Genomic DNA, 23,329 nt, shown 5'->3' on the forward strand with positions numbered 1-23,329 from the left:
AACCAAACAATGACTATTTCTAATGAATAGCATTACAAAATATGTAACCTGGTACCACTGGGCACCTAAGCTAGTTAAAAATGAATGCACTCTTTCTTGAGTTGGGGGAGAAAAAGCAAGATCTTATTATGGATTTTGTTTTGTTTACTTTCATAATTAAAGCAGCGCCTTAGGCAACTTTTTTTTAAAGTTAATAATAATATAATAAAACTTTATTTGTATTCTGCCATATCTCCCCAAGGGGACTCAGATACTGCACCTAGTCACTTAACAAGAGATCCTATACTTGGTGAAGTGCACATACGACATCATATACTGGAAACTGTTTTTCTGAGTTCATTCCATGTAACAAATCTAATTAGACCCCAGCTGACATACTTTGCCTGCTCTGAAATTATGTCCAGACCTGAACACATCCCTTAGAGATTAATAGCACTCTTCTAACATAGTGACTGAGGCCTCATACTAGATAGAAACAGTTCTGGCAGGAGAAGGGGATTTGTGCATTCACATCAAAAAGCCACACTTCACTGCCTCCATTTGACTCACTTTGTTCCAGACAGTATCACCATGGAAAATGCAGCTGTACTTTCGCCTACACAAACACTTCCTGTACTACCTCCTAAGGCAAATAGTTAGATGCTGTGTTGGCATCGCTTTACTCCTCCTGCATGCTGTTTTACCACTTCTGCCTGACAAAGAAGCTTGTAGGTTTCTAATGCACTTTTGGATTATAGTAAGGATACCGACAAGCTAGAACATGTCCTGATGATCAAAGGTTTGGAAACCAAGTCTTGTGAGGAATGGTTTAGAGAGCTGGGTATGTTTATCTCGGGGAAAAAAGAAGGCATGATAGCTATGTTTAAATATTTGATAGGATATCACATTGAGGATGGGGCAAGCTGGTTTTCTGCTGCTCTAGAGACTAGGACATGGAGCAAGGGATTCAAATGGCAGGAAAAGAGATGAAGAATTTCCTGACACTATGAGCTGTTTGACATATCCTGCCTCAGTATAGTAGAGGCTGAATGGCCATTTGTTGGGAGTGCTTTGATTGTGTGCTCCTGCATGGCAGAGGACTGGACCAAACGGCCTTTGTGGTCCCTTCCAACTGTATGATTCTATGACTTTAATAAATGTATTATCACAAACTATATTTTGGACTCCTTCCCAAACACGCAGCTTTCTGAAAGGTGCCATTAGGTGGTGCTGTTTTATAAGAACATAAGGTTTGCTTTGCAGAAAGTTCCTTATTATCCAGAAGGCTGCTTCTAATAATAGCTAGCCAGGTACATCTGGAATTTTACAAGCAAGGCGGAAGAGCGAGGAAATAATTGTATCAAACACCTGCTCATCATGCACACTGCTTCTAAACAGTGAGGCCCAATTTGTAGCCATGGTTAAGATAAGTACCTTTCTTTCGTGGATATGTTGTTAATCCTTTTACCACGACGTATTATCACTGAAATTTCCTTGGGGCAAGGACATGCCTTTCTCATACATGACTTGTAAAGAGAACTCTGTGCACATTTACTTGTACATGCCTCATCCTTTAGCCAAAAAAAAAAAAAAGGCTTCCAGAGTGGCACGATATAAATACTATGGCAGGGTTGTAATCTATATTTCAATCTATATTTAAAAAATATTTACACACAAAGTAAAAGGGACAGGGAGGGAAAATAATAGGTCATCTCTTTATGTGATTTAGTCAGCTGAGGTCTTTCTACATTATTCTATTATGTACCTATGTTACTTTATAAGTCATCATTTTCAATCCAAACACAGGGGAAGAAATTAGTGAACTGCATGAGAAATCTATCCTTGCTGAACAACAGTCAGGACTGGATTAAGAGATGCTGAGATCCTAAATTGAGCCAATAAAAGATCTTGTAACATTGCCAAAATAAATATGCATTTAAAATCCAGTGTGGGTTTTTAGTATCTAGAGACCATTGTGATCTGGGAACTTAAACTATAGCAAAGTGCTTCCCAAACTCTTTGGTGTAGAAGATCTGAAATCCTGCACCACACACATACCAGTGTGACAGGGATAGTCCCATATTTGAATTATAAATTTGCATATTATTATTATAAACTCACTGCAGTCTGACATGCCGATGGCTTGCAAACCAACACCAATTCTCAGATCACCACTTTGAGGGAAACTGATGTTGCATACTTAACTTGGACAGGAATCCAGCCCTGACTATCAGACACAGTTCGAAAGCATCTACTTGACATCAGCTTCAGGTGTTCTTTTTACAAAAATCAAAGCAGCAAAAACCAAGAGAGAATTCAAGAAAGGAAAACCCAGGAAAAAAAGAGTTGTTCAGGGGACTGCTTTGTGTGTGCAGATGCCAGGAGCATAGATCTCCTTTCAACTTCTAAATTAGCAACACATCTCTACAATTGCAACTGACGATATTTTCCTATAAATGTCCATACATGTGATAGATATTCTCTGTCATGTAATAAATATTCTCTATAAATAGATAATGAACTGCTTTGCAAATCTTTCTTACCTTCTACAATATTTACTTCACATACTATGACACTTTCAACCTCATCACATGGGCAAAATTCCCCGTCCTATGACAGTTTCACCACAGTTCAGGGACGGAGCCCACCGGATCCCATCAGATGATACAGAACTACTCCATCCCTGAATTGAGGAGAAACTGTCGTAAACTGTCGTAAGAGGGAACAGTGAGAACACAGAGGAGGCGTCTCGTGTTTTCACTGAGAAGAACTAGGGGAAGCTGGGTGTCATTGTTTCCCCACGTAGAATGAGGCAAGGGGTAATGATGGGCACAGGGCAATGAATTCATTATACCGGATTCGCCACAATCCATGGCAAATCCCCCGGCTATCACCCGGCTCACTGACCTCAATGTGATGAGATCCATAAACAATGCAAGATTGTAGTATATAATCATTAGCCATCTTTATTTTCAGTGAATATACTGTGGTCCTGTGGTCAGTGAATATACTGTGGTCCTATTGACTCCTGTGGTCAAAGTCTAACTGTTGTGTGACTGTTGTGTTGAAAGAGAGCCAGGTACTTAAGTTGATTGACAGCAGGCATTGTCCCCTGTTAATTGAGTTTCTGGGAAAGCTTTATTTGCCAGTGTCGCGCGCGCCTCACGGCGCGCCCGAAAAGGCACCTTTACTAACTATCCTTTGCAGTACATACAGGAAACAAAGCAACATAAACAAATACACAAAGACGTGGTTTGTTGCAGTCTGCACATAAAGTGCGTGCATATTACTTAACTGTACAAAGATCCCACTTGGCCACCACGCTCACCAAGAGATGCAACAAAAGCAAAACATTCCCATCACATGCACCAGCTGTGGCATGTTCCGCTTTTTCACACAAAAACTAGACAACTACATCTGCTCCAAATGCAAACAGATGACTCTGATGGAGCAGAGGATCCAACAGCTCGAGCACCGTATTAAGACCCTTAAGGACATTCAGGCACTCGAGCTCTTCTTGGACACTGCACAACACGCTGCTGTAGATCAGCAGCCTGCATCACACCAACACCACCAAGACCATGATCAGGAACCTTATGGGGAGATCAACTCAAAGGTAGACAACCCTCAGGCTTGGAAGGAGGTCACCCATAGAAGGAGACGCAGGACCAGGCAGCCTCCGCAGAACTCCTCTGCTCAGCTGCATTTACACAACAGATTTGAAATTCTTACATCATTAACATACAATCAGGAAACACATCTTGTGGAGGACCACAGTTTCTTAGATACCACTCAGTGGACCATCCTGGATCAATGCGCAGGGGATAGCCCTGACAGGGACAGTGCATCACCACATTCACACTTACGTAATCATGCAAATGCTCCATCCCCAATCGTAGACCAGGAGCAACAGGAACATCCTTGGGAGAGTAATGGGCTCTCGGATGTATCTCAATGGATTGTCATTGATGAATGCACTGGGGATGTTGAGGAGGAGGACAACACTTTACACCTACATGATTCACTTCAACAGGAACACTCTTCAGGGGACATACACACTGTCTTGCACAAAAGGGACCCTGTCAATCCTCAAAGGAAACAGGTCTTGGTAGTAGGTGACTCCCTCCTTAGAGGAACGGAAGCCATCATTTCCAGACCGGATGGGATGGCTCGAGAAACATGCTGCCTCCCGGGGGCAAAAATACACCATATCACTCAGAGGCTCAGCAGGCTCCTAAAGCCCCATCACCCTCCCCACCTTATGTTGATTCATGTAGGTACCAATGACACCGCTAGGCATACTTTTCAAAAGATCACAAATGATTTTCGAGCTCTGGGAACAAAGCTAAAACTGTATAATGTACATGTGATCTTTTCATCCCTCCTCCCCGTTGTAGGACATGGCTCTACAAGGGCCGGAAAAATAGTACAGGTCAATAACTGGCTCAGAAAATGGTGTCAAGAGGAGCATTTTGGCTTCCTTGACCATGGTCTACTCTTCCAAGAGGATGGACTACTGGCAAGCGATGGGGTGCATCTCACACAAGTAGGAAAACATCTTTTTGCACACAGACTCACAAACCTCATCAGGCGCACTTTAAACTAAATCCACTGGGGGAGGGGAACAACAGCCTGGCGAACACTATATTACCCACGACCACAGGGAACCGCCGTAAGGCTAAACGGAGGGCTGCACAAACACAGCAAGGACCAAGTACAGAGAGCACAATAATCCCAAATAAACAGTTCGAGGGGAGGTCACAGGGGCTTACATGTCTTTACACTAATGCTCAGAGCATGGGAAATAAGCAAGACGAACTCCAACTCCTAGCACAGCACCACACATACGATGTCATAGGCATCACTGAAACCTGGTGGGATGACTCCCATCACTGGAATTTAACCATTGAGGGCTATAACCTCTTTCACATAAATAGAACAAAGGGGAGAGGAGGGGGAGTAGCTTTATATGTCAAAAACAGTTACGTTGCAGAAGAAATGCAAGACTGTAATCCGGGAAACCAGCTTGAAAGCATCTGGATAAGAATCAAGGGAACCGGGACTCAAAAAGATCTTGTCGTGGGTGTCTACTACAGACCTCCGAGTCAGGATGAAGGACTTGATGAAGCCTTCTGTCAACAGCTGACCAAACAGGCACAAAGAAGAGATATAGTAGTCATGGGCGATTTCAATTATCCCGATATCTGCTGGAAAACAAACTCAGCCAAGAGTACAAAGTCCAACAAATTCCTCACTTGCCTTGCAGATAATTTTATGGTCCAGAAGGTAGAAGAGGCAACAAGGGGATCAGCAACTCTTGATCTAATCTTAACAAATGTGGAAGACCTGATCAATACAGTTGAAGTGGTTGGATCCTTAGGGGCAAGTGACCATGTGCTCCTGCAGTTTGCAATACAAAGGAATGCTGAAACTAAGACAAGTCAAACACGCATTCTGGACTTTAAGAGAGCTGACTTCCAAAAAATGAAGGAATTACTGAGCGGCATTCCATGGACGCCGATATTAAAAAACAAGGGAGTTAAGGATGGATGGGAGTTTTTCAAAAGTGAAATACTCAAGGCGCAAATGCAAACAGTGCCAACAAAGAAGAAAAATAAGACAAGTGCAAAGAAGCCAGAATGGATGTCCAAAGAACTTCTAACTGAGCTAAAGCTCAAAAGTGACATGCACAAGAAGTGGAAAAGGGGAGAAATCACCAAAGAAGAATTCAAACGTATAGCCAACTCCTGTAGGGAAAAGGTTCGCAAGGCTAAAGCGCAAAATGAGCTCAGGCTTGCCAGGGACATAAAAAACAACAAAAAAGGTTTTTTTGCTTATGTTGGTAGAAAAAGGAAGAAAAAGGAGGCGATAGGGCCACTGCAAGGAGTAGATGGGGTGATGGTGACAGGGGATAGGGAAAAGGCAGAACTGCTTAATGCCTTCTTTGCCTCGGTCTTCTCACAAAAAGAAAGCCATCTTCAACCTCAGCAACATGGAATGGACGAAGGATTGGGGGAAATCCAACCCCAAATAGGGAAACAAGTTGTCCAGGAACACCTGGCCACTCTAAACGAATTCAAGTCCCCAGGGCCAGATCAGCTACATCCAAGAGTATTGAAGGAACTAGCGGAAGTTATTTCAGAACCACTGGCAATCATCTTCGAGAGTTCTTGGAGAACAGGAGAAGTCCCAGCAGATTGGAGGAGGGCGAATGTGGTCCCTATCTTCAAGAAGGGAAAAAAGAACGACCCAAACAATTACCGTCCGGTCAGCCTCACATCAATACCAGGCAAGATTCTGGAAAAGATCATTAAGGAAGTGGTCTGCAAACACTTAGAAACAAATGCGGTCATTGCTAATAGTCAACACGGATTTACCAAAAACAAGTCATGCCAGACTAATCTGATCTCTTTTTTCGATAGAGTTACGAGTTGGGTCGATACAGGGAATGCCGTGGATGTAGCATATCTAGATTTCAGTAAGGCCTTCGACAAAGTCCCCCACGACCTTCTGGCAAACAAACTAGTAAAATGTGGGCTAGACAAAACTACGGTTAGGTGGATCTGTAATTGGCTAAGCGAACGAACCCAAAGGGTGCTCACCAATGCGTCGTCTTCATCATGGAAAGAAGTGACAAGTGGAGTGCCGCAGGGCTCCGTCCTGGGCCCGGTTCTGTTCAACATCTTTATTAACGACTTAGACGAAGGGTTAGAAGGCACGATCATCAAGTTTGCAGATGACACCAAACTCGGAGGGATAGCTAACACTCCAGAAGACAGGAGCAGAATTCAAAACGATCTTTACAGACTAGAGAGATGGGCCGAAACTAACAAAATGAAGTTCAACAGGGACAAATGCAAGATACTTCACTTCGGCAGAAAAAATGGAAATCAAAGATACAGAATGGGGGACGCCTGGCTTGACAGCAGTGTGTGCGAAAAAGATCTTGGAGTCCTCGTGGACAACAAGTTAAACATGAGCCTACAATGTGATGCGGCAGCTAAAAAAGCCAATGGGATTTTGGCCTGCATCAATAGGGGAATAACGTCTAGATCCAGGGAAGTCATGCTCCCCCTCTATTCTGCCTTGGTCAGACCACACCTGGAATACTGTGTCCAGTTTTGGGCACCGCAGATGAAGGGAGATGCTGACAAGCTGGAAAGCGTCCAGAGGAGGGCAACTAAAATGATTAAGGGTCTGGAGAACAAGCCCTATGAGGAGAGGCTTAAAGAGCTGGGCATGTTTAGCCTGCAGAAGAGAAGGCTGAGAGGAGACATGATAGCCATGTACAAATATGTGAGGGGAAGTCATAGGGAGGAGGGAGCAAGCTTATTTTCTGCTGCCCTGCAGACTAGGACACGGAACAATGGCTTCAAACTACAGGAAAGGAGATTCCACCTGAACATCAGGAAGAACTTCCTCACTGTGAGGGCTGTTCGGCAGTGGAACTCTCTCCCCCGGGCCGTGGTGGAGGCTCCTTCTTTGGAGGCTTTTAAGCAGAGGCTGGATGGCCATCTGTCGGGGGTGCTTTGAATGCGATTTCCTGCTTCTTAGCGGGGGGTTGGACTAGATGGCCCTTGAGGTCTCTTCCAACTCTACTATTCTATGATTCTATGATTCTATGATATATCAAACCTGGGCATACACATGTTGCCTGTTTTTTTTTCCTACTGAGTGCAGCATGTTCATACAAGTGCAATTATATTTATGTCCTCTTTGGCCAACTTTCAGCCTAACCCAGGCTAACTCTGAACATATAAAAATAAATTCTGGTGTTTTAATGTCACCTTCTCTTTCAGCCGTTCTTTAACAAAAATAATTTTGTTAGGCAATGGTCTTATTTCCCAAAATACTTCTTCGATCTCTTAACACAGAGGAGATGAACTTCTGCCCACGGGACAAATTCAGTTAGTGGAAAGTCTGAAAACATCATATGGAAGGCATAGAGGAACACTTTCCCTCTAAAGGGGCTTTCCAGTGTAGATTAAATAAAGTACAATCCATGTTATCTTTAATCAAGTTACAACAATTAGCTCAAATATTACAGTAGCTTCACCACTCACAGCCAGGCCCCTTTCACACAGCTATATACAATTGACATTGAACTGGATTATATTGCAGAGTGGACTCAGATAATCCAGTTCAAAGCAGATATTCTGGATTATCTGCCTTGATATTCTGGGTTATATGGCTGTGTGGAAGATCCCCCCCAAAAATAGGTGCGGGTATATGCTCCCCCAAAGGGTCGGATCAGATTGTGTCTTCCAAATGGTAGCAGAACTATTTTTAAGAAAGTAGGAAAGGCAATAAGAACTCAACTGGTTGCTTAGCAGTGGTAGGATTGCCCAATGACAACCTCATAATCCTATCACAAAACAAAGAAAAGGTGATAGTCATGTTACCCAGCTGATAATAATCTGTAGTATCCAAGTCCCAAAATAGTCACTAGAGACAGGAGATCTCAATTATAGTGAGCTTATTTGGTCAGATAAATGCACGGTGAACTTATAAACAAAGGAAGCCCCACACCTCGGTCTAGCTTCTTTTGTTTCCAAGAAACATTTCCCTTTCTGTGTGCAGAAGATTTATGGCCTTGCTGTGTCGACCAGTTTTCTACTCGCAAGTACATCACCCTGTGTTTAGCTTTGAAGTCTTAGCAAAGCAACTCATTAAATCTGTTATTTGAAGTTCCCTGCCGGGTCAAACTGCCCTTTCTCGACCCTTCTCAGAAGCTGTTACAGCAGCTAAAACCAACTTCCAGGTGAGGTGCAGGGCAGTGATCATCATTGATCAATATCTATCTGCATTTTAACAATAATGCTAATTGCTATTCGGCAATTATCAATGCAGTTTTGTTGCAAATCAAAGCAGTGATTGTGTTGTCGAAGGCTTTCATGGCCAGGATCACAGGTTTGTTGTATGTCTTTCGGGCTGTGTGGCCATGTTCCAGAAGTATTCTCTCCTGACGTTTCTCCATACCTCACAACCTCTGAGGATGCCTGCCACAGATGTGGGCGAAACGTCAGGAGAGAATACTTCTGGAACATGGCCACACAGCCCGAAAGACATACAACAAACCAAAGCAGTGATTAATACACATTATGCAATTATAGTTAAGTACACTTGTTAAGCAGTTATCATTAGCAAATATCACAGAAGTTATTATTAGCAAATATTTTTAAGCAAATATCATAGATTTCAATTATTCCAACCTATGTCTCTTCAATAGGATTATGTCTTTCTCCAGAATTGCAGTTTACGTTACCTTGACATTAGAATGGCTAGGTTCAATATTCTTTTCACTGATTAACTCCTGGCAAGACACTGAATTCTTTAGTCTATGAGAAGAATCCAATTGAAAAGCTACAGGTTGCTTTGTGGTTGATAGAATTGCCCAATGATAACTCCATAATCCTATCACCCAAATAAAGGGGAATGTTTGTTTTCTCCAGGATTAAAGTAGTTTCACCTATCTTTTCATTAGAACAGCAAGGTTAATTATTCTTTTTACTGATTAACTCCTGGCAAGGCACTGAATCCTGTAATTTAAAATAAGTCTCCACTGGAATGCTGATATTGAACTGTGGGCTAAAAATAGCCCCCCTCCTGCAGCCTTTTCCTCCCTGTGCAGAAAAGATTTTGTCTCCATATATGATGCCACATTTCTGCCATTGTTTCCTTGTTCATGAGGTGGGATTATAAATGGAGTCAAAAGCCTTTCCCCTGCAGGGAGGAAAACTGCTATTTTTAGCCAACAGCTCAATAATAGCATAGCAGTGGGAATTTAAATAATGGGTGTAAGGGTGGCAAAGTGTTGGTTAGACCTGAACTATGGTGATCGACTCCAAAAGTGAGTTGGAAGTTTCTATAGTTTTATTAGCCCAATTGCACTTGCCAAAATCCACTTTTATATATAGCTAACAAAGGCACAGAAATCATCTCCCCTTTTAATTTAGACCTGATAACATGTTTGCATGTTTGGAGCCCCGATGGCGAAGTGTGTTAAAGCACTGAGCTGCTGAACTTGCAGACTGAAAGGTCCCAGGTTCAAACCCCAGGAGCGGCGGAAGCAGCAGCTGTTAGCTCCAGCTCCTGCCAACCTAGCAGTTCGAAAACATGCCAATGTGAGTAGATCAATAGGTACCGCTCCGGCGGGAAGGTAACGGCGCTCCATGCAGTCACGCCGGCCACATGAACTTGGAGGTGTCTACGGACAACGTCGGCTCTTCGGCTTAGAAATGGAGATGAGCACCAACTCCCAGAGTCAGACATGACTGGACTTAACGTCAGGGGAAACCTTTACCTTTACTTTACCTAACATGTTTGCAATTCAAAGTCTCCTGAAGTTGGCCAGATCCTTGGGGCAATATTAAAGCCACTTTGCGAGTCTACTAACGGCCCTTCCACACAGCCCTATATCCCAGAATATCAAGGCAGAAAATCCCACAATATCTGCTTTGAATTCGATTATCTGAGCCCACACCCAGATAATGTGGGATTTTCTGCTTTGATATTCTGTGATATAGGGCTGTGTGGAAGGGTCCTAAATTATCTGATTTTAAAGAGCTTGCGTAAACTCAGGAGATAATTCCACAAATGCAGGGAGCTACTTTGACTATATTATCATGTTTTTGTGTAAATGCCCAAGGCGATTATATCCTAGCCTAATCCAGATGTTATCTATTTGAAACACATGAAACACATAAATTACTTTAATTGTTTGGAACATGGTAAAAAGGATTTTCTTCCCAACATCTATTTAAGAATTAACACTTCCCCATGATTGAGGGAAAGGATTGTCAGCACAGTTGGTTTCTCTGACTTCAAGCCAAAAAAAAGTTTAATTTGCCAAATTTCTGCTGTTCAAAATAGTGGGAAGTAAAAACACTTGCTAAACTAAGGAAATTTGTATAATTTAATCTGCTAGATGTTTAAAGAAGTTGGCTCAATGAATGTTGCTGATGGCCAATGTTACTTTTCTAACTATTCCAAGACAAGCTACTGTATTAGGTACTAAAAGTGGAATTTCTTGCCATCTATATAGAAGCCCCAAAGGCTTCACCCACTCACATTCCCGGATGTGTTGGATTACAATCCCATGAACCTCAATTTGAAGATGTGTGAGATTAGGCAGACTGTAGTTCAAGGCCCCAACTAAACTGCCATATAACATCCAGATTATTATCTTTGGACTAGATTAAGTGGCAGTGTAGACTCATATAATCTAGTTCAAAGCAGATAATATGGATTATTTGATTTGATTATCTGGATTACCATATATGACAGTGTCAAATAGGCCTAACACATCCATTGGGCACCTCAGCCAAAGCAGGTCACATAGACATCAGATTCAATGGCAAATAATTTGCAAATATTTTCAATGCTCTTTAAATTTGCAAGTAAAACTAACCGGCATATCACATCGTGTATTCTGATGGTACAGAAGATATTGTCAACACAAACTAACCACAATGTTTAAGAGAAGACTGGTACAAACAATGCAAGAGATGTTATCAGTAAAATCAGTCCTTGGAAAATTCCAGCCACCAATGTTCTTTAGTAACCTTTATGTACGGGGTAATTCCACTACCGGTGGGAAGAGAATGTATGCCCCCTTCTACACAGCTGTATAAAATACAGAATATCTGCTTTGAACTGGATTATCTGGCAGATAGTGTGGATTACCAACTTTAATATTCTGGATTATATGACAGTGTAGAAGAGCCCTCAATTGAATTACATTTTCTTTTTCCAAATTTAAATTGAAGTGCTTTAAAATATATTTTACTAAAGAAATCCTATAATTAACCGAAAGTAATCCTATCTTTAATTTTCAATTCCCTGTTAATTAATCAACAATTTAGGGATATTTCTTGCTATTCTGTTAATTAGTCTCAAACTGAGGCCATGCTCGTTTGCGTTATCACACCATCTGTTCTGTTTGCCAATGGAAAAGTTCACTAGCATCCAGAAGCAATTAGGTATTTCAGTGTATTGTTTCCTTGGAATATAATTTCAGTGATTAAATTGAGCCTTTCTATATCAACTCGTATTTGGATAGGCAGGAGTCATTCAAATTTAATATTGGGAGATGGTTAAAATATCAAGGCCTTTACCTTATAACCGCACAAGGTGTTGGAAGTTTTAAATATTGCCATGGTGTACCTGCAGGAATCGGATAAGAAAATGATAAAAATTGTTGATCTAGAACCATCGGTTCTAGAGCCTTCTACATTGCCATATAATTCAAGGTAGAGAATCCACATTATCTGTTTTGAACTGGATTATATGAGTCTACAGTGCCAGATAATCCAGTTCAAAGCAGATAATCTGGATTTTATATGGCAGTGTAGAAGGGGTCACTGTCAATGCATTTTTTCTATAAAAATTAAATAAATTAGAATTATCCCATGGAGTTAGTTTACATAGATAGATCCAATGTGTTTATTGACAAGATACTGTAAATTTATGCTGAATCATCCTGGCAGGAGAGAGCCTAGGGACTCTGGCCCCTTCTACACTGCCATATAATCCAGATTATCTAATCAAATCATCCACATTATCTCCTTTGTACTAGATTATATGAGTCCCCATCTACACTGCCATATAAAACTCAAATTATCTGCTTTGAAATGGATTATAGGGCAGTGTAGACTCAAAGCAGATAATGTGGATTATCTGCATTGATATTCTGGATTATATGGCAGTATAGAAGTGGCCTAAATCTAATGATTAAAAAAGTAATTTTACCAACCACTTGGTAGAAAGAAGGTAGAACTGTTTGCAAACTAGCAAACAATCTCACAAACTGTATTTTAGAATGTGTTTTATGAATGTCCGATGTAAGTTAATAATTTTAACTGTTTTATAGTGCATTGTACAGTTTTTATATATGTGTTTTATTGTAAACCGCCCTGAGTCCCCTGTTGGGTGAGAAGGGCGGGATATAAATATTGTAGTAAATAAATAAATAAATAAACTGCCATATAAAATCCAGATTATCTGCTTTGAACTGGGTTATATGGCAGTGTAGGCATAGGCCCCTTCCACACAGATGAATAAAATCCCATATAATCTGCTTTGAACTGGAATATATGGCAGTGTGGACTCAGAAAACACAGGGCTCTTCCACACAGCCTTATAACCCAGAATATCAAGGCAGAAAATCCCACAATATCTGCTTTGAACAGGGTGATCTGAGTCCACACTGCCATATATCCCAGTTCAAAGGAGATAATCTGGGATTTTATTCCGCTGTGTGGATGGGCCCTGAAAAAAAAACCCAGATAGTTTGAGACTCACCCAAAGCATATATTTGTCCCTCCAGTTGACCGAGGCGCCCCGTCGCCCCGCCCCCGAGGGCCGCTCGGCCAATGAGGCGCGTCGTGGGCGGGGCCTCCCCCCTCCCTCCCGAGTGATGACGAAGGGAGCCGAAGGGAAAATCGCTCCCCATCGCGGCAAAAGCAGAGACACTCGGCGCGCCCAGCATCCTCGCTGAACAGGAGGAAGGTAAGCCTGGGCAGGGGGAGGGAACGAGAGGGAAAGAAAGGAGAGGAAAGGCCACGCCAGGCCCCGCTTAAAGGCCGAGAATCAGGCCCCCTTGCTTCCAGCCCTTTCCCTTTCCTCTTGAGTCATCCGCGCCAAAACCACAGTTCAGCGGAGGGAGGAAGCCCTGCAGTTGGCTTGGATGGTTTGCCCCCCAGCCTCCCCTTTTCTAGGCTTCCTCTCCCTCCAGGGTCCACGCACGCCGCACGCGTGGGATCCCCAAAGATCATCCAGCCTGACCCAAAGCCACACCGCCGATATAATACACTTTAGCACCGCTTTAACTGCTATAGGTTTTGGTGAGGCACCAGCACCCTTCCTTTGGCAGAGAAGGCTAAAGGCCTTGGGGGAACTACATCTCCCAGGATTCCATAGCCGTGAGCCATGGCGTTCGAAGTCGAGTAAGGCCTCTTGCTACATAGCCATGTAAAATCCGGATTATCTATCTTGAACCGGATTATATGGCACTATAGATTTGAGGCCCCTTCCACACAGCTGAATAAAATCATTACAGTAGAGTCTCACTTATCCAAGCTAAACGGGCTGGCAGAAGCTTGAATAAGCGAATATCTTGGATAATAAGGAGGGATTAAGGAAAAGCCTATTAAACATCAAATTAGGTTATGATTTTACAAATTAAGCACCAAAACATCATGTTATACAACAAATTTGACAAAAAAAGTAGTTCAATACGTGGTAATGTTTTGTTGTAATTACTGTATTTACGAATTTAGCACCAAAATATCACGATATATTGAAAACATTGACTACAAAAATGGCTTGGATAAGCGAGGCTTGGATAAGTGAGACTCTACTGTATCTGCTTTGAACTGGAATATATGGCAGCATGGACTCAAATAACCCAGTTCGAAACCAATATTGTGGGATTTTCTGCCTTGATATTTAGGGTTATGTGACTGTGTGGAAGGGCCCTCATATAATTCAGTTCATGGCAGATATGTGGGTGATTTGATTCAATAATCTGAATTATATGGCAGTATAGAAGGGGCCTTCCAGGGGCCTTCCAGTGCCCTTCCATACAGTCATATAACCCGGAATATCAAGGCAGAAAATCCCACATTATCTGCTTTGAACTGGAATATATGGCAGTATGGACTCAGATATCTCAGTTAAAAGCAGATATTGTGGGATTTTCTGCCTTTATATTCTGGGTTATATGGCTGTGTGGAAAGACCCCCAGAGAGGCCTTATATCGCAGGATCTGGTCCCAGGTTTTCTACTTTAACCTGGATTATATAAATACCCACTGCCAGATAATCTGGGATAGTTGATTTATGGTTTGTTTATTTGTTTTTGGTTGAACTTTACGCATTTAATGTTTGACGCTGTATGTTGTGAGCCACCCTGAGTCCCCATCAGGGAGATAGGGCGTGATAGAAATAAAGTTTTGTATTATTATTACTATTATTATAAACAGAAAACCTGGGGTCAGATCCTGGGAAATAGGGCCTGTCTGGAAGGGCCCTTAGGATCCTTCCACATAGCAGATTAAAATTATACATTATCTGCTTTGAACTGGGATAAGTGGCAGTGTGGTCTCAGGACCCTTCCACACAGCCATATAACCCAGAATATCAAAGCAGAAAATCCCACAATATCTGCCTTGAACTCGGATATCTGAGTCCACATTGCCATATCTCTCAGTTCAGGGAAGATCATGTGGGATTTTACTCTGCCTTGATATTCTGGGTCATGTGGCTGTGTGGAAGGGCCCTTAGACTGCATGGTATTGCCAATGTGGATGCGTTCTGGAAGGAGAGAATATACTTTTTGCTACATTTAACTGCCTTGGCTCAGTGTTATGAAACCATGCAGTTTTGCAAAGTTGTGAGCTGTCTCTGCCAAAGAATGCTAGCGGCTTGCCGAACTACAAATCCCAGGATGGCATAGAATTGAACCATGGCAAATAATCCGAGGTGATATCTGTGTAGATCGACTCCATAGTATGGACTTTCTGATTCTTATGTTATTAATTTCTGGTCTTAATGTAAACACTTTTTTAAAAAAAACCCTCTATGTTTAATGTTTTGAAGTTTAAAAGTTTTACACTCTTGGTCTGTGACCATAATAATACTGTAAAACTAATGCATTCATTCATCCCTTAAATAGGAGATTCAGAGCTCTCTGAAGCATCTTCCCCTTTTGCTTTGGCTCAGTACTAAGGCTCCTTCTACACTGCCATATAATCTAATTATCAAAGCAGATAATTCACATTATATGCTTTGAACTGGATTATATGAGTTTACGCTGCTATATAATCCAGTTCAAAGCGGACAATCTGGATTTTATATGGCAGTGTAGAAGAGCCATAAGAGTACCATATTACGCAAATGTAATGCGCACCATAATTTTGGCAAAGTAATTTAGCCAAAAAAGGTAAGTGTTAGATTCAAGTAAATATAAGCACTGGTGACTGCTAGCAAAAAATATCAGAACAGTTGATGATGCTATTAAAGCGTTAATTTGTAAATACTGATTTGTCAGATTCCGGTTAGTTCAAGGGGTCAGTTGTAACTGAGAACAACAAGTGCATTTCATGGCCGTTTGACCCCACTTTATCTTATCCTCTTTCCCTGTGCAGGCCAAAGTGAAGAGATAATGCTTCTTGCATTTGCTGAAGTGGACTTTAGTCTAAGAGCATTTGTGCCGTATATACTCTAGTCTCTAGACAAGAGATTTTAAACTGTGGTGTGATATGTTATTGTGCCACTACAATGTGTAGGTGTATTGTGTGAATGTAATGAAAAACGTCTGTGTCTATGTGAAATGAGGACTAAATCATATTTTAAAAAATATAAATGAAAGCTTTTCGTGAGATATATTTTATTCCCATACATTTCATCCTTACAACCTACTAGCCTGGGTATCCAGCAATGCCCGGGTTATTTGAAAGGGCCCTTGTTTGTTTTTGGATGTTAGCTAATATCAGTTTGGTCCTATTTCTTAGAAAAAAAATCGCTTTGCTTTTGTTTTTTATGAATGCTCCCATTAGAAAATGCATAAGGATGTGGGTGAATTACAGTTCCCAAAAATCATGGGTTAACCCTCCCAAAACTTCTCCAGTATTCACAGTTGGCCATGTTGAGTCTGTGTGCCAAGTTTTATCCAGATCTGTCATCTGCTGGGTTCAGTGTTCTCTGGATAAGGGTGAACTACAACTCCCAGATTCTTAGGGCAATCACCTGCAAAGCCCGCCAGTGTTTATAGTTGTCCATATTGGGTCTGTGTGCCAAGTTAGTTTCAGGTCTATCGGTAAGGTTCAGAGTGCTCTTAGCTTGCAGGTGAACTATACATCGCAATCCCTAAAACTCCTATAAATCATGGTGAATTCTCCCCAAACTTCTCCAGTATCTTCAGTTGCTGATAAATTCCTTTGCTGTTTGCCACAGAAAAGGGTAGGAAAGAGTTAAGGGAGAGGCAGTGGGCGGGGTCATGCAAATGGCGAGAGAATGGAACACAGATGTGCTCGCTATAACCTGCAATGTCCTTGCAGAGAGTGACTTTGTGGCTCCTCAGCACTGGGAATTCTAGCCTGTTTGTGGAGGCTAGAGGTTGTTTGTGTGAACAGACACCCATGCCACATACACACATAATTTTCACTTGTATTATGTGTATAGATGTATTTGTTTCTTATTGATTTTGCCTCCGGTTTGCTAGTAAAACTAGATTACTGTGTTGCAAAATGATGCATGTCTAAAATGTGTGTCACCTGGATGAAATGTTTGGAAAGCTCTGGTTTAGGATGTGAGTTGTGGCGGGTTTGGCTGCCAGAAACAGAGGGGCTTTGGAATGGAAAACAAGGGGCCCATTGCTACTGTGCTGCAAATGTAATTCAGGCCCCTTGTACACTGCCATATAACCCAGGTTATCAAAGCAGATGATCTGGATTTTATATGGCAGTGTAGAAGGGACTTGCTTCTGAGGCCCCTTCTGAGATCCTGGGATAAAGGATAGTGCAGATCCAGCTGAAATTAAACTTTCTCCCTTTCTTTAATTGTTTGAGCACACAGCTTCCAGTGAACCATGCTACTCTGCCCCCTGACCTTGTGTTTTCCCACTGGGAGGACTTTTTGTACTTTTTTAGAAATTGTGATGTGCTGATTGCAACATTTCCTCTCTCACTTCTTTCTTAGCAAAATCAAATATCCTGGGATATAAGGTCTGTCTGGAAGGATCCTAAGTCAAAAAGTCAAAGAGGCAAATCGTTTAGTCAGAGACTGAGAACATGATGAGTGTTTAATGACTAAACTCTCATCATCCTAGTTATTAGCAATACTCACTAGAGATGATGCAATCCCACATTTGTGGGTCACAAGTCTACACTCTTCACTTTATGTAGCACTTTCAGTCTTTGCTGCACATGCATAAGAATAAGTTTTAAAAACTATTTGATTTTAAACTTGTTCTAATAATGCTAGACCTATAAATAAGAGTTTTTTTAAAAAAAATTGTGATTGAAATGCCTAATTGTTTATAACTGAGTTGATGCAATGTTGTGGTCAAGAGACCAAGGGCCCTTTCACACAGTCATATAACCCAGAATATCAAGGCAAAAACCCCCACCATATCTGCTTTGAACTGCGTTATCTGAGTCCACACTGCCATATATTCCAGCTCAAAGCAGATAATGTGGGATTTTATTCAGCTGTGTGGAAGGGACCCGAGACCCCTTCTACACTGCCACATAGAATCCAGATTATCTGATTTGAACTGGATTATATGTTAGTGTAGACTCATATAATCCAGTTCAAATGAGATAATCTGGATTTTATATGGCGGTGTAGAAGAGGCCTGAGTTTACATGAGTCAATAAACCTCTGGTATGAAAGTTGCTTCAGTGCCTTGGGAGGAGCTACAATCTCTCACTGTCACTGATAAAACTATACTGATTATCTTGCTTATAGGTTCTAGTAATGGATAGAACAAAATAGTACATGTGAACATTTTGTCCATTTCAAGATCATGGTGTAAGCAATAATTACCATGAAAATGTCCTTGCTTGGAATTCACCTCCTCCGAAGGAGTGGTTGAACTTTAGAAATGCACATGACACAGTAAAGGTAAAGGTTTTCCCATGATATTAAGTCCTGTCGTGCCCGACTCTGGGGTTTGGTGCTCTAAACAGAAGAGCCTGCGTTGTCCATAGACACCTCCAAGGTCATGTGGCCGGCATGCTTGCATGGAGCACCGTTACCTTCCCGCCAGAGCGGTACCTATTGATCTACTTACATTTGCATGTTTTTGAACTGCTACTTTGGCAGAAGCTGGGGCTAACAACGGGAGCTCACCTGCTCCCCGGATTCGAACTGCCGACCTTTCAGTCAGCAAGTTGAGCAGCTCAGCGGTTTAACCCTCTGCACCACCAGGGGCACATGACATACGTGATCTTTTATTAAATCTCCTGACTTTTTATTTATTTCATTGTATGTATATCCTTTCTTTGTGCATGTGGCATTCATGGTGCCTTTTGAACAGGCAGTTCCACTGTGCTTTTGATTAGGCATTTCCCCAGATAATTTTGGCCCGGCCATGGCCCAAGTCTAGCTCTTGCAGTTTACTATCGCTTCCCACCCAGAGATATAGGGCTCTATCTTATATTGCCCTCCACTCCCAATTTCATCATCTGGCTCCTGCTTGCCTTCAGAATTGTTTATTATTCAGGCCATTGGTGTTTGGCTCGATGGTGTTTTATACAGTGTTATTTGTGTGTTGCCTATTTTGTTTTATTATGTTGTTGGTTTTATAAATCCTATGCAGGGAGATGGAGGCAGGATACAAAAATAAAGCTATTATTATTGTTGTTGTTGTTGTATGACACAGCAAACAAGATAGATATGCTGGATTTCGTCTTGCAAAATCACAAGTCATACACTTCCCAAGTGTCTAGGACTGTGTGATTTATTATTATTATTTTATTATGACACAGCAAACAAGATAGATATGCTGGATTTCGTATCTCAAAATCACAAGTCGAACACTTCCCAAGTGTCTAGGACTGTGTGATGTATTTTCGGATGATGCGTGCAGATCCCAGTAGGGTGGCCTTTTGCAGTTGGCAGATCGTGATTTTGTCAATGTCTATTGTTTCCAAATGCCGGCTGAGATCTTTTGGCACGGCACCCAGTGTGCCGATCACCACCGGGACCACCTGCACTGGTTTCTGCCATAGTCTTTGAAGTTCAATCTTGAGGTCCTGATAGCGGCTGAGTTTTTCCTGTTGTTTTTCGTCAATGCCACTGTCACCTGGGATGGCAACATCAATGATCCAAACCTTTTTCTTTTCCACAACTGTGATGTCTTGTGTGTTGTGTTCCAGAACTTTGTCAGTCTGGATTCGGAAGTCCCACAGTATCTTTGCTTGCTCATTTTCCAGTACTTTTGCAGGTTTGTGATCCCACCAGTTCTTTACTGTTGGCAGGTGGTACTTGAGGCATAAGTTCCAATGAATCATTTGAGCCACATAGTTGTGCCTCTGTTTGTAGTCTGTCTGTGCAATTTTCTTACAGCAGCTGAGGATATGATCAATGGTTTCGTCGGTTTCCTTGCAGAGTCTGCATTTTGGGTCATCAGCTGATTTTTCTATCTTGGCCTTAATTGCATTTGTTCTGATGGCTTGCTCCTGGGCTGCAAGGATCAGGCCTCCTGTCTCCTTCTTCAGTGTCCCATTCGTGAGCCAGAGCCAGGTCTTCTCCTTGTCAGCTTTTCCTTCAATTTTGTCAAGGAACTTTCCATGCAATGTTTTGTTGTGCCAGCTGTCAGCTCTAGTTTGTAGTGCGGTTTTCTTGTACTGATTTTTGTCAATTTTTTGTCATTTTGTGTGTGATTTATTATTATTATTATTATTATTATTATTATTATTATTAGGCCTTTCACGCCTTTCATACTGAAACATAAAAATGCACAAAATACTCCAATGGTACAATTAGCACACAGGAATTTCTCACAATTTCTCAGGCTGGATCTACACTGCCCTATTTCCCAGATTATCTGCTTTGAACTGGATCAGATGAGTTTACACTGCCAGATAATAAACAGATAATCTGGGATCCGATCCTGGGATATAGGGCAGTGTGGATCCAGCCTTAAATGAATGAATTGAGGATTTCAAACTTGTGGGGCTCCTTCTACACTGCCATGTAAAATCCACATGATCTGCTTTGAACTGGATTATATAGCAGTGTAGACTCAGATAATTCAGTTCAAAGCAGATAATGGGGATTATCCGTTTTTATAAGAGGCCTGAGATAACTGTTCTTGAATAAGGAAAGTACAGAATTGGTGTGAAATGTCTACTACATGTCATGTAGTAAGAATAAAATACCTCTGTTATTCATGCTTGTTGTGAGTGATTTTCTCAATTACATCTGAGTAAAAATTGTTTTGCAACAAGGTATCAAGGAACTTGACGAGTTTTCCTTTAAATAAAAACAGGAAGAGAGAACATGTTCTTGGTCTAATCATTTTCCCTAAAGATTGAAATTTCTCAAAATCCTTTGTAGAAACTTTGAATGACAATGGGAATGGCAGTCAATGTATCCTGTGATTTTTGTCCTGTGTTAATACTGGAATCAGCTTGAGCAAGACTTTTCAAGGAAAGGAAGTTTACAGTATGACAGAGGAGCATTATGAGCAAATACTATTCCCTAAGATACTATTTCTGGTTTCACAGGTTACATCAGTCTGAAGCTGTATCTTCAAAAATGTTGCTTAAGCCTTAAGGGCTAGATACTTGCTCATTAAAAAAAGCAGAGGTTTTCAGAATGTTCTTTGCTGTCAAAATAAAAATGAAAGCAAGGACCGGTGACTACTTGCCTACTTAACATTTCAGTTGTTTTATGCTAATCACACCCCCTTCCTCTTTTCAGCGTGTTAACCAGTTACAATGGTGGGCGAAGACAATATATCTGTAAGGAATCGTCGATCAGCATACGGCACTCCGGAAGAGAAAAATGACTTGCCGCGGAGGCTAGAAGGAGACTGGTCGCACTCTACCTCAAGCAACGGTGAGATCAATGTGTTGTCGGAGGCTTTCATGGCCGGAATCACAGGATTGTTGTGTGTTTTCCGGGTTGTATGTCCATGCTCCAGAAGTATTATCTCCTGACGTTTCACCCACATCTATGGCAGGTATCCTCAGAGGTTGTGAGGTTGAACGGTGAGACCGCTTAGCTAATACTGGAAATTGCAAGAAGTAGAGTTGTCCGCCAACAGATTAAAGTAACTTCATTTCACGTTTGCTTCCCCATCCACACTTGATCATTTCACTATCAGATAATTTTTAATACATTGGGTTGCTGTAAGTTTTCTGGGCTGTATGGCCATGTTCCAGAAGCATTCTCTCCTGACGTTTCACCTACATCTATGGCAGGCATCCTCAGAGGTTGTGAGGTCTGTTGGAAACTAGGCAAGTTGGGTTTATATATCTGTGGAATGAATGGTCAGGGTGAGAAGAAAGAACTCTTGTTTGCCTGAGGCAAGTGTGAATGTTGCAGTTGGCCAGCTTGATTAGCATTGAATAGCCTTGCAACTTCAAAGTCTGCCTTCTTCCTGCCATATACAGTAGAGTCTCACTTATCCAAGCCTCGCTTATCCAAGCTTCTGGATAATCCAAGTCATTTTTGTAGTCAATGTTTTCAATATCTCATGATATTTTGGTGCTAAATTCGTAAATACAGTAATTACAACATAACATTACTGCGTATTGAACTACTTTTTCTGTCAAATTTGTTGTATAACATGATGTTTTGGCATTTAATTTGTAAAATCAAAAACTAATTTGATGTTTAATAGGCTTTTCCTTAATCCCTCCTTATTATCCAAGATATTCGCTTATCCAAGGTTCTTCTGGCGCGGTTAGCTTGGATAAGTGAGACTCTACTGTATATATATATATTTATTGAAATTTTTCTGTGGGACACAGACCCAACATGGCCAAATTTGCATACTGGCAGGGTTTGGGGGTGATTGACCTTGACATCCAGGAGTTATAGTTCACCCGTATTCAGAGAACACTGAACCCATCTGGTGACGGATTTGGACCAAACTTGGCACACAAATTCAACATGGCCAACTGGGAATACTGGTGGACTTTGGAGGTAATTGACCTTTATCTCTGAGAGTTATAGTTCATCTGTATTCTGTGAGCCCTCTGAACCCCACCAATGACAGATTTAAATCAAACTTGGCACACAGACCCAGTCTGCCAACTTGGAGTGATTGACCTTGGCACCAGAGAATTATAGTTCACCCATATTCAGAGAACACTGAACCCAGTAAGTGACCAAACTTGGCACACAGACCGAACATGGACAACTGTGAATACTGACAGGCTTTATGGGTAATTGACCTTGGCTCCAGAGAGTTATAGTTCACCCGTATACAGAGAATACTGAATCCAGCAGATGATTGATCTGGACCAAACTTGCGACACAGACTCAACATGACCAATTGTGAATCCTGGCAGGTGTTTCAGGAAGATTGCCCTGGGAATCTGAGAGTTGTAGTTCACCCTTATCCAGAGAACACTGAATTCAGCCAACAACTGATCTGGACCAAATTTGTCACACAGACCCAACATGGCCAACTGTGTATACTGGAGGAGTTTTGGGAGGGTTGACCCAAGGGTTTTGGGAATTGTATTTCACCTAAATCCTTATGCATTTTCTAATAGGAGCATTCATAAAAAAAACAACAGGAAAGACTGGGTTTTTTTTTTTTTTTAGAAATAGGGTAACATATGACCAAACTGATATTACCTAACATCTGAAAACAAACAAGGCTCTTT

At 41.5% G+C, this 23,329-nt stretch overlaps 1 protein-coding gene across 1 annotated transcript in view; it reads left to right on the forward strand.

The window, feature by feature from the left end:
• The first annotated feature begins 13,351 nt into the window (after positions 1-13,351).
• The window catches only part of soat1 (sterol O-acyltransferase 1), a 46,879-nt gene continuing 36,901 nt past the window's right edge, over positions 13,352-23,329 (forward strand). The window contains exons 1-2 of the mRNA XM_003225445.4: positions 13,352-13,488; positions 21,411-21,548. Coding sequence (XP_003225493.1) covers positions 21,428-21,548 — 121 coding nt within the window. The 5' untranslated portion in view covers positions 13,352-13,488; positions 21,411-21,427. The remainder of the gene's footprint in view (positions 13,489-21,410; positions 21,549-23,329) is intronic.

Source organism: Anolis carolinensis, chromosome 4, assembly GCF_035594765.1.
Source record: "Anolis carolinensis isolate JA03-04 chromosome 4, rAnoCar3.1.pri, whole genome shotgun sequence".
Classification (NCBI taxonomy): domain Eukaryota; kingdom Metazoa; phylum Chordata; class Lepidosauria; order Squamata; family Dactyloidae; genus Anolis; species Anolis carolinensis.